This window comes from Ammodytes marinus (assembly GCF_949987685.1).
Source record: "Ammodytes marinus genome assembly, chromosome: 16".
Taxonomy (NCBI): Eukaryota; Metazoa; Chordata; class Actinopteri; order Uranoscopiformes; family Ammodytidae; genus Ammodytes; species Ammodytes marinus.
This window is the reverse complement of record NC_137220.1, coordinates 18755455-18767378: the sequence shown is the minus strand read 5'-3', so window position 1 is coordinate 18767378 and position 11924 is coordinate 18755455. Positions and strand designations below refer to the sequence as shown.

General features: G+C 39.7%; 1 protein-coding gene across 1 annotated transcript; it reads right to left on the bottom strand.

Annotated features, from left to right (window-relative positions):
* Positions 1–252: 252 nt before the first annotated feature.
* nol12 (nucleolar protein 12) lies at positions 253–8880 on the bottom strand. The gene is made up of 6 exons (XM_080044666.1): positions 8727–8880; positions 2065–2170; positions 1891–1939; positions 1648–1793; positions 1388–1485; positions 253–810 (listed from the first exon to the last, which is right to left on the bottom strand). The coding sequence occupies exons 1-6, from the start codon at positions 8849–8851 to the stop codon at positions 600–602; spliced, it is 735 nt and encodes a 244-aa protein (XP_079900792.1). The 5' UTR covers positions 8852–8880; the 3' UTR covers positions 253–599.
* Positions 8881–11924: the final 3044 nt, after the last annotated feature.

Here is an 11924-nt window from a genome sequence, read left to right as displayed (position 1 = left end):
GGGGTTTAACATACATTAAAACCATTGCCTGTGCGGTTTAAGGTTTTGGAATGAGGAATAGTGTGCTGTGAGAGTGACTGGTATATTAAACAAACACACACAGGTAACACTGAGCCATGAGGAAACAGTGCTAAGGGTTCATTTCCTGATGTTCTACAGAGGATGTTGACAACAGCGTCAGGTTAAACAATGGCAAAAAAATATTCCACACAAAGCACACTGACAGTTTGTAGGATGAGACTGAATCAAAAATGAGTTAAATGTATCTTTTATTTAATGAACTTTGGGTTAACAGAGTACAGTTGTATATGTTTAAGAAATAACACCACAAAAGCCGTTTTGCTTAGAAAAATGTTATAAAAAGCACAAGTCGAGAGGCATCTGTGGAAAAATGTGGAGATGTCTCAACAGACGGCCCCCGCACCGACACTGAGGGTCCACATCAACTTGTGTTCATTTGACATTTGAATTCCCAGCATACACACATCCTGCTGAAACGCAGGGGCATAAATACTCCAAAGTCCTGTTTGTTTGCCAATGGGACTCGGGACACAAGAAGGGAAGTATCTTCACAGCTTGAAGACTATATTCTATATTTCTCAGTCCTGATAATGACACTTTTTCCCGGTCTGTCGACGTCTCTGCCACTTGCCGGTTTTTCCTTTTTGTTTCTTTTTTTTCTTTGTGGCACCAGATTTCTTGTCTTTCTGACGGCCTTGTCCTCCTTCGTCTTCCTGCTTCCCTTTCCCTTTCCCCTTCGGCCTCCGTTTGCTGGTTAAAGTGCTGAGCGACGCGTTCAGGGTGCGGATCCTGGAGCGGCGCGGGGGAGGAGAGGGAAAAAGAAAAAAAATAAGCGGCTGAACTTAAGAGGGGCTGGAGGATGACAGGCAGACAAACTGAACATCTAAAGACAGCTGCTACACCTATACTGTATCGTTGGAGTGTGCAACACATTTACAGGCATGTCAGGCAAGAGCCTGAAATGTAAACATGACCCGAAATTACAGGGGGCGGAGGTTATGTAATGGGGGACTACACTGTACATTGAAGAAAAAAGCCCTTTTATCCATAAATGATTGACTCACTCTATAATGTAATCAAATGACTACACTCTTAAAAAAAATGATTTGCTCGCTCCATGATGTGAAGCGAGTGTAAGATAAAAATGTAACTAAGCTGTTAAATTATGGGTAAAAAGTTGTTGAGTTACAGGGTCAGCATTTAGTTACATAATAGACCAGTTATTACATTTGGGGGATATTACATGTTTAGAATTACATTTGAGTCATTACATTTAGGGCTCTTACAACCCTATAAAAGTGCAAAAAACGGTGTTCAAAAGCCAAACATCAAAAGTATCTAAAGACCTATATGATGAAGAGCTTACTTTTTGTTCATGATTGGATTCCCGGCTTTCCTTGGCATGGAACTTGTTTGCTCCCTCTCCTCCTCGCCCTTTTCTTCACCTTCGCCCACACCATTGACCTTTAAAGCAAAGATTGTCAGAGTTAATGGAGCAATACTGCTACCGGCATCCTTCTGCTTCAGTAATTGAGGTATCAGAGAGACCAGATTGAGCTACAACCTGTAAAAACAGCATAGTTTAGCCAGATCCAGGTGAAAGAGAATTAAGGCTTTACTGTTTACCTGATTTGATGCAGGTCCTAGCAGGTGAGCCCCTGAGAGGTCTAAATCACTAATGGTTGTCACGGTGACGGTGTGGTTGGGGTGATCGAACTGCACAGACTCCGTTGTGCTAGTAATGGTATCCTCCAGATCGTCTTCGATTTCCGCTGAGAGTGTGGGGGATAATAAACAATAAGTACACAATTTCAAGTAACAAATCCGTAAAATTACCCACAACAGTAATTGCTTCTTTTTTTTACTCACCCAGAGCATCTGTCCTCTCCTTCAGCATCTTAATGTATTCTTTATGCCTCTGAAAGTAGATAGACAAACATAACATCTGAACATCCTTCTCTTCATGTACTACCAAGGTCAATCTGTGTTGATCCCAAAATCACATTTGAACTTTGCGCTCTATGTCGTTTACTTAACACTTACTTCTTCTCGGACTCTGATCTGCTCCTCCTTGATTTTCTTTCGAATATCTGCCAGCGCTACTTTCCTCCTTTCCACCTTCCGCTTATGGAAACCAGTCAAAAATTCCCTGACAGGGCAAAGGAGGAAGACAATTGAGAAACCGGTCGCCCCCATTTAGGTCTTTGCAGGTTGTTTTAGTAGCATGATGGATAGGCTACATATCACAGAAATAATAACATCAGAATTGTCTTGGCACTTTTAATCACAGATCACAGAATTAAATAAATATGTTAAGGTAAGTGACGAATAAGAAATAAACAGTATTCGTAAATATAAAAAAAAAACATAGCTAAGACAACACTACGATGCCTCAAAGGATCCCCCCCCCCCTTCCGAATTTAGTAGTCGTTTCCTTTAAGTTTAATCACTGTGAAGTTGGTTTTATTCTCCAATAAAACAGCTTACACACAACACACTAAAACCCACACATGACACATATTCTTACCATGTTTTTTTCCAGAATAAAAATGAAGTGCAAAGCTAATGGATGCTAATACATGCCCTTAGTATCTTGAAACACGGTTTTCAGTGGGTACTGTTGTGAAATTAATTCAACCAGGAAGGCATGAAGGACAGAGTTTCCAGTCAGGAGGCAAAGTTAATAAAGTGATCTTTATTTCACCAAAAAGCAGAATAGATGGCTCCGTACAGTCAGCGTGCACGGTCCTAAATATGAGAAGTCAACCTAGAGTTAAGTTCCCAGAAGAAGGCGCTTAGACAATGATGCGCTTGAGATTATATAGGGATTCCTCTTGTGAGGTCCCATAGGTCAAAGTCAAAACATGATGCAGGCGGGGCGTATTTTACTCATACGTGGCCTGGTCCCAGAGCACGAGTATGGCCACTCAAACCGGCTCTCTCTCGTACAGGGGTCATCCTTCTCTTCTTATCAGTGACGATGTATGCATGTTGTAGGTGTGCAAGAAGTGGGGGCCCTTTGTCAATCTAATCTATACAACTCTGTCTTATTCTAAGTGTGTGTGTGTTTAAGGTCAACCAAAGTTCTCTCCACGTTTCACTTCTGCAATCCCACAGTGCTATGGGTCAGTATAAGTCCCCTTCCAGTGTCACTTCTCTAATCTATGTACAAACAGCCGAAATAAGACTGTCTGGTGATTCAAACTCTCTTAGTGACCTTTCACTAAATCTGGGTTTGTATGTTCTTAACAACCAACTGTCAAATGTGTCTTGTTATGTATTGATGTACTTCTTCATCTGCCCCTTTCTCTGTTCTGTGTTTGTAAGGTCAGTCTGAGTTCCCTGTAAGTGTCACTTCTTCTTTTGTAAACAGACAGCCGCAATAAGACTGTCTGGGTGATTTCCTACTCAATCTAGGGCCTGCTGATTTAAAGCTATCATGTGTAATATATGTATTATGAGTGGGCATCTCTAAAAGTTAATTTTCTCTACAAATCCCCCTTTCCACGCCTGATAGGTGTGGAATAACTTTAACTTTTAGTGTGCCTAATGCAAGCTAATGCTAAATTCTGAAAAGCTATAAAGGTGGATAGAGCTTAAAAGGCAAGATTAACCTGGGGAAAAGATTTGAGATCAGATTCAAAAGGATAAAATAAAGGTTTTAGCTTAGAACAATATAAGACTAGTTCACCTTGTAATCATAGCGGGAAATAAATGGAACAACTAGAAATTCACTCAAGGGGTGAATTCCACCAAAGAGGGGAAGTAAAAGGGAAACACATGATTAGAAAAAACAATGATTTTTCAAAAGATTATCACAAAAACACATGAATTCTTCACATCAGGGATTCTAAGTCAAATACAAAGGGTTAACATTTTTAATTTCACAGACTAAGGGTGATTAATTCATTAATTTCAAAAACCCATATCAAGGGGTCATTGCTCTAAGAGCACAGTCAGAGCAAACATTTACTCTAAGATTGGGGCCTTATCAACACAGGAACAAAATCAGGTAAAACATTATTTAACAACAAAAAATTGGTTACGGCTATTGTCTTTGTAGACAATTAGATTTAACTTGACCTGGTTTAGAGCCAACACATGGTTGTAATCAGTTTAACTAACCTCTTCTGAATCGTGAGAGGCCGTAGGAGAATGGTGCACAATTTGTGAGTGGCGTGAAAAAGCTCCAGACTAACATAATTTACTTATAAGTACGTTCAATTTCTGCGTACATTTATCACCACCTAGGTTTTTAAGCTCACCTTCTCTGTGAATGTGAACTTGACCCTGCACTTACTATCCTCTGGAGGTCTGGAGTCTTGCTAGGAGTTGCTCCGGCACAGGAGGCTGTACTAGATCAACACAAAGCTTGAGACAAACAATTAGTACAGACAACAATTAGCACAGACAAACGATTAACAGTTAATTTGCCAGACATCAGAAGAAGGTTCATGACCTCCCTCTTCTCATGTCCTTGGCTTAGTGTGAGTGTGAGAGTCTGTATGTGTATGTGTGTGTATGTGTCGCTCCTGGAGATGTTGTCATTGATATGGGTCTGCATAATCTTAACCCTTTTTAAACCATGAAGTATTGTAAAACTCAATAAAACAATAATAAAAACACTGGAAAAGAACAACTTAACCTACTGAAGTCCCTCAATAGTCCCTTAATATGGACAAATGTAAAACCTTAATGATACCAAAAAAGAATTAAAGTAAAACAACCTGTGGATTTATTCAAAAACCTAAAACCTAAGGAAAAATGCTCATCCTTTTGTAAAGGGTAAAACAAAAACAGTCTGTTATTAAAGTCAAAAGTATCCTAATGTGCTTTAAGGGTCAATGAAGTTAACCCACAGCACCTACTTGTTATCTAATTTGTAATGGCACAAGGGCAATCACTTAAGTAAGGTTCAAATAAACTAATCACTGCCTGAATAAACCTGAATTCAAAGGGGAAACACAGGGCCAAATAAAAGAAATGAAACAAAAGAAATAAATCCAGGGGAGAGACGATGGGGCCTGGCAATAGACTAGCAACTCTAGAATGTCACTGTCTCTGGTGGGTTTGAGCAGTGGTTCTGCATTTTGTGGGCAGAACTGGCCTGTAGCAGGTACAGGGGATTCATCAGTCTTCCTTTTGTGATGCATAATCCAGTGTATTTACTTTTCACTTCTATCGTATTAGTCCATGGCGTCCACATCGCTGGCTGTGGGATATTGATCACGTAGCACTTTTCATAGTTCAATGTGAAAGACACACAGTGAGGTGTTTTCAGAGCTCTCTGATGCTTGCACAGAGAGAGCCACTTGTGTCTGTAGTGTCTATAATTCTATTCCATGCAGGCGGCATGGACAAACTGTATTCTATTATCCGGTGGTACATGTGGGCTTCAGTTGTGGCCACATGCAGCGGGTCTAGGGGCAAAACAGGTTGAGAAGACTGTCCCCTCTTCTTCTGGAATTCATGCAGCGTGTTGTGGCTGGAGGCCCAGAAGGGTTATCTTTCTGTTCAGTCCTGAGTCTTTGCTCAATGTCCAATACTTGTCCCATCTATAAGATCCTTAGGCAGTATAGGGAAGTTTGAGCACAGCTAAGGAATGTTCGGGGGAGGGATGAGGTCAGGGATCATCCTGCTTGTCCTTCTCCATGCTTGAGGACTGTTTATCTTTGTGGCAGGTCAATAAAAATAAAAGTGTTCCCCCTATGAATGTTAATCATTAAGTACTATAGAGAAACTAATCAGCCTAAAACTAAGTTATCCTGCCTTTGCAGTGTAACTAGCTTTAAGAACCACACAGCTGTCTACTAGAGAGGGAGAAAAGAAAAAATTAACAAAACCAACATTAATTACTTTGCAATTGCTCTATTCGTGAAACGTGCATCTTGAGAGGACACAATAGTATCCGGGCCTTTCAGGCTACACCCAGTGTTCTTCATGCCCTTGCACATTCCTGGCCTTAGTGATAAGGGAATAGACTGACTGAGTGACTGGCTACTTTTCCCTCTTTTTATTTTCTCTAAAAGAAAATAAACAATAATTTCTGAACACACCTTTACTTTTTAAACATCAAAAGTTAGCCTATATCAAGACACTAATGCGTCTGTGGAGTACCTTTAATTTGAGATATTTGAAAGCCTTAAAGGAAAACAAGAAGTAAACAAAAACAAAACAAAAAAACTCAGTGCACCTTTAATTTTGTCAATTTTGATTATCAACTATTAGGGCGCTATTGCTTGAAACACCACAAAGGGTGTATGTAACCTTATGAAAAAGAAAGGGAATCGTAAATTAGACTTGGTTTTCACACAAAAACATAGCTGAGTGCACCTTTAATCTTGCATAAGGTTAGGGCAGACTCAATTTTCTGAAAGAGAAACCTCAGAGTGTGGTCTCAAACTGAATTTACACGAGTGCTATATATGTAAAGGATACAATTGAAATAATTATAAGGGATTATACACGTAATTCAAATTCTACTGAGAACAGTTATAAGTCTTGCCTACAGTGCCACTTTTGCGTAGATCAATGAGAACAACTCCCAGGCTTGTGTGTGTGTGTGTGTGTGTGTGTGTGTGTGTTATGTGAGTTTGAGGTAGTAATTCTTTTGTTAGTATCTGCGCTGAGGTAAACAACAGACAACATGCATTTACACAGCGTTCAATTAGTGAAATGCTGTTGTAGAGGCAGGAGAGTATATAAGACGGTTTCCTATGCAAAATCACTCAAAAACAAATTTTCTACACAGGAAAGCAATACTCAGAGAATACAGAGATCTCATTAAACAAAAATATTTTCCCTAAAACTAAATAAAAGACCAATCAACAGTCCATTGCTCAGCCATTCCATAACAAACAAAAACCTTTTTGTAAACAGTACTGTCCCTTTAAATAAACAACAGCGCTGCTTTTTATGATCAATACAACAAAACTTTTTACATGGGTTCAAAATAAGTAATACAAAACACTTAACTCACAATAAAGTCTAAAAAAATGTGTGTGTGTCAGTATGTGGGTATACGTGTGGGTGTGGGTGCGTGTATGTGCGCGGGTGTGTCCTTAGAGGATGTGTGTGTGTGTGTGTAAAAATGGACAGGGACTAACTGTATTCTTCGAATAATTGCGGCTTTCCCAATTAAAGCTAAAATGGCACGGTAAGGCCTTACTTTCGCACAGATTGCATCATCAGGAGCAGTTCCTCAGAGGAAATTATAAGAGTGAATACTTTCCCACAACACGGCACAGGCCGAAACAACAGTAACTAAATCCACGCCCGTAGGCTTGTCCTGTGGATCCAAAACCAACAATACAACGACACAGGCCGTTCGAGTAACTAAACACACACCCGTAGGCTTTTACAGTGCGTTTAAAACTATCAATGCGAAATAACTCAATTATGTACAAAAAGAAATCAAAACATTGCCATACATTTATCATCAATAAAATGAACCCCATTCACACGCATACGTGCACACCAGACAAGATTATTTTACGAAGTCACCGACTCTGCTGTAATGATTGTATTACAATTACCCTAACAACTACGTTTTCATACTCACTCAGAAACCTGATCACTTATTTTGGATATGAATAGACTAAAATTTGTGCAGGGCTTTAGTTAAATAGGTTCTGCTTACCTTTAAATTGTGAGCGCTCTCAAGTGATCAGGCTTCCGAGGTCAGTCTGAAGACGACAAAAAGTCCACTGGAACTCTCGGCCCAATCACGCCTGGTCCTGGGAACAAAGGAGGAGAAAGTAGTTTAGAAACTGTTTTTCTCCAGTACGATCTTAATTAACCATCCTCTATGCTACCAAATTTGTTGTGAAATTAATTCAACCAGGAAGGCATGAAGGACAGAGTTTCCAGTCAGGAGGCAAAGTTAATAAAGTGATCTTTATTTCACCAAAAAGCAGAATAGATGGCTCCGTACAGTCAGCGTGCACGGTCCTAAATATGAGAAGTCAACCTAGAGTTAAGTTCCCAGAAGAAGGCGCTTAGACAATGATGCGCTTGAGATTATATAGGGATTCCTCTTGTGAGGTCCCATAGGTCAAAGTCAAAACATGATGCAGGCGGGGCGTATTTTACTCATACGTGGCCTGGTCCCAGAGCACGAGTATGGCCACTCAAACCGGCTCTCTCTCGTACAGGGGTCATCCTTCTCTTCTTATCAGTGACGATGTATGCATGTTGTAGGTGTGCAAGAAGTGGGGGCCCTTTGTCAATCTAATCTATACAACTCTGTCTTATTCTAAGTGTGTGTGTGTTTAAGGTCAACCAAAGTTCTCTCCACGTTTCACTTCTGCAATCCCACAGTGCTATGGGTCAGTATAAGTCCCCTTCCAGTGTCACTTCTCTAATCTATGTACAAACAGCCGAAATAAGACTGTCTGGTGATTCAAACTCTCTTAGTGACCTTTCACTAAATCTGGGTTTGTATGTTCTTAACAACCAACTGTCAAATGTGTCTTGTTATGTATTGATGTACTTCTTCATCTGCCCCTTTCTCTGTTCTGTGTTTGTAAGGTCAGTCTGAGTTCCCTGTAAGTGTCACTTCTTCTTTTGTAAACAGACAGCCGCAATAAGACTGTCTGGGTGATTTCCTACTCAATCTAGGGCCTGCTGATTTAAAGCTATCATGTGTAATATATGTATTATGAGTGGGCATCTCTAAAAGTTAATTTTCTCTACAGTACACTTACTGTCTGTCTTGGTCGTCAAACGATACGATATATTTATTTTCTCTCTTCTTGGAGCCAGGCTTGAATGTACCCTTAATGGGCCCATTGGGTTTGTTCCCATTGTGGTGGTTTTTAATATTTCTCATCTTGTGCACGTGAGTTTCACCAGCACAACTTCCGGGATGATTCTCTTTGAGGAGCACGTTGCCTACATTTGTTCGACTAGAAACAAAAAGAAAGGTTCCGCACACCAAAAACATTTAGGGAAACACAGAGGCAATGGTATTATCACTTTATTGTATTCTTATTATATCACAATCATTTAATGTATTTTTATTTATTTAATGTCTGTATTTACGTAACATTACTGTATTTGATCTAGGTGCCAGTGACAGCTCCTGGCACCTCCTGATTGGCAGGCTTCCAGGAGCTGATTGCTAATTACTAACACCCATGCTGGCTGATCTCCTCAGCTATATGCTGCAGGAATCAGCCACTTGGGCCTCCCTTCCTTGATGTATGGTTTGTTTTGCTTTGGTCTGGTCTGAGGGGTATACTACAAAGCAAACTCAACAGAGCCCGGCTCTCTTTTTTTGATCTGGTTCAACATAACACATACCCTCGCTCAGAGCTAACCGGTATCACGAAGGCAGTTATCAACCTCTTATGTTGAACGAGGGTTTCAGCTTCAGGCTCTGTGCGCGTCCCCATGAGAGGGGGCATTTGACCGTCATTTGACTCTGCTTCCACACAGACTGGACTGATCTTTTGCCGCTAACTTTACACAAACGGACTGATTGTGAGCAGCTGAGTAAAACAAAAGTGTGTCGCCAACTTCATTTAAGAGGAAGAGTTTGTCAGTCTGAATTAGGCTATTACAGCAGAAAACAGAGAGCCGAAAAAAACTCTTGCTGCAAATAGGCTAAGAAGAGTGGAATGCTGCCAGCATTGAAATTATTTATTTATCTTGCCGATCGTTCTCGCAGTGCGCAACGTGACATTATAAAACAATGAAACGTTGAACTCGGATTTAAACACTATACCATTTAGCCTAATATATATATATAGGCTACTTTGCTATATTTATAGCACTACGCCTATAGTCCCACACTTAAGAATGTAATTTAAGTCTGACACTGTCCCCAAATGAATAGCCTATGGAAAATCATTTAGTTTTGGGCCACATCATAATGAATACAATTTTGATTTAGACTATTAGCCTTTTATTTGAATCTTACAAATACCAATAGGCCTACATTAAAAAACCTGTAGTCTGGATTTTTCGGACAAATATGAATCTACTGTGAGAAGCTTAACCTGCGAGTCTGCAACGATGTCCGAACTGTGACAGCTGTCAGCTGTCACGTCCCAACTGTAATCGCTACTGATGAAAAGAAAGAAGCCTACAGTGAAATAATGTTGCAACCTGTGATTTTATAGAACGCTTTATTAAGAGCCAGTGTGTGTATATCGCCAGGTAAAATCATTTGAGAGGAGAGCATAGAGTGGCGCTGCATACAGTATAGGTGTGGGCTATTTTACATTTTCAATAGGGTGAATACTGGCATCTTGGGACAATGGGCATCTTGGGACAGTTAAGCTTAATCTTGTTTTTCTTTTAATGAATAATATTTTATTTCTAAAATTCTACACTGAGCCAATCATGAGAAAGTTTGGAATGAAAAAATATTGGTTATGTGGTCATGACATCACTTTTGGTGGCATGGTCTAGCCATATTCAACAGCATTGCAGGGAATTTCGATGAAAAGTCAAATGACATAGCGTTTTCTTGTAAATGATGTTAAGATCATAAAAATCTAACACATGTATGGATGTTTGTAATGTGTATATATTATGTTAGGTAATAGAGTGGTCAATCAGAATTTAAAAAAATCATGTTCAGATCAATCTTATTTTCTGTAAAAAATTTGATTTTGTCACTGTCCCAAGATGCCAATTGCCAATTGGCATCTTGGGACAGTGTATTACTGGCATCATGGGACACAGTGATTCAAGTCATTTTAATGGGGAATTTTGTCCTCATACATTTAGATGGTAAAATTTGCAAATCGATTATTCCAAATAGCTTTTATTATAAAAAAAATCGGTTTATAATAGCTAGCAAGCAATAGCATCACATTTATCATTAGCACTGCCAGCTAGCTCAATGGTAGTTTTAGTGAATATTTGTTGAGTTCATTTTTTTTGATTTTCCTAGGCAATATAGCTCAACAATGATTAAGATAATCTGTTGCACCCTTCCTTTGAGATTAAAGTGCTTTTTATTTGAATTGCTACTGTTTTATTACTTCAATTTGATGTGTTTTAAGTGTCCCAAGATGCCAATAACAGGTGTCCCAAGATGACAGTAATGCCTTGAAAAATTTTTTTTGGGTCAATGTGTGTTTGCTGAAGAGTCATTCATCCTGTGTTTAATTTTGACTTATTTTTTCTTCTCTGTTGTATAGTAGAGATCTCAAGCTGTTTAGAATGGTATCATGTGATGGGAAAATACCTTTGAATCATACTTAAAACTTCCACAAGACATATATTTTCGGAAAGTGTCCCAAGATGCCTGTATTCACCCTAACTGTATGCATGTGGCAAAAAGCCCCGGCGCGATGTTACAGTTCACTCTGTAAGCCTAATGTCACGGCTTCGTTTCGTTCATTAACTTACTGATCAATAAGTTTAGATGTAACAGTTGCCTCAGTGAGAATGTAGCGCTCAGACAATATAGTCAGGTCCGCGGGATTTCTAAATGTGTAGTTTCCTTGAAGGGCAGTGCTCTAAGAGCCGAATGTAAGCTCAAACTCTGAAACAAAAACTGGTCTGAGCAGGTTAGCCGTGCAGCCTCTGTTACCACGGTGATCTAGCCAGGTAAAAAGAAAGCCACCTTTCGTGATACTGAAAACTCTGGCTTTAGACCGCTTTAGACTCAACAGACCTCGCTCAGCCCTGATCGCTTCGTAGTATTACCCTCTGGTCTGGTCTTGGCTTGGCTTGGATTTGCTTAGTTTAGTTAGTTTGGTTCCGCACATACATTACACTCTTCACTCACACAAACACAGCACCCATTACTGATTACTGACATTCATGCACCACTTAGTGACTTACTTTAAACTTTGTTTAAATAAATTATTATTTGGTTAAACTAATTCTCGTGTGGTTTCCTTTGTCCTTCCCTTGAGCCGGGATGTGACAATGAACTATTTGTA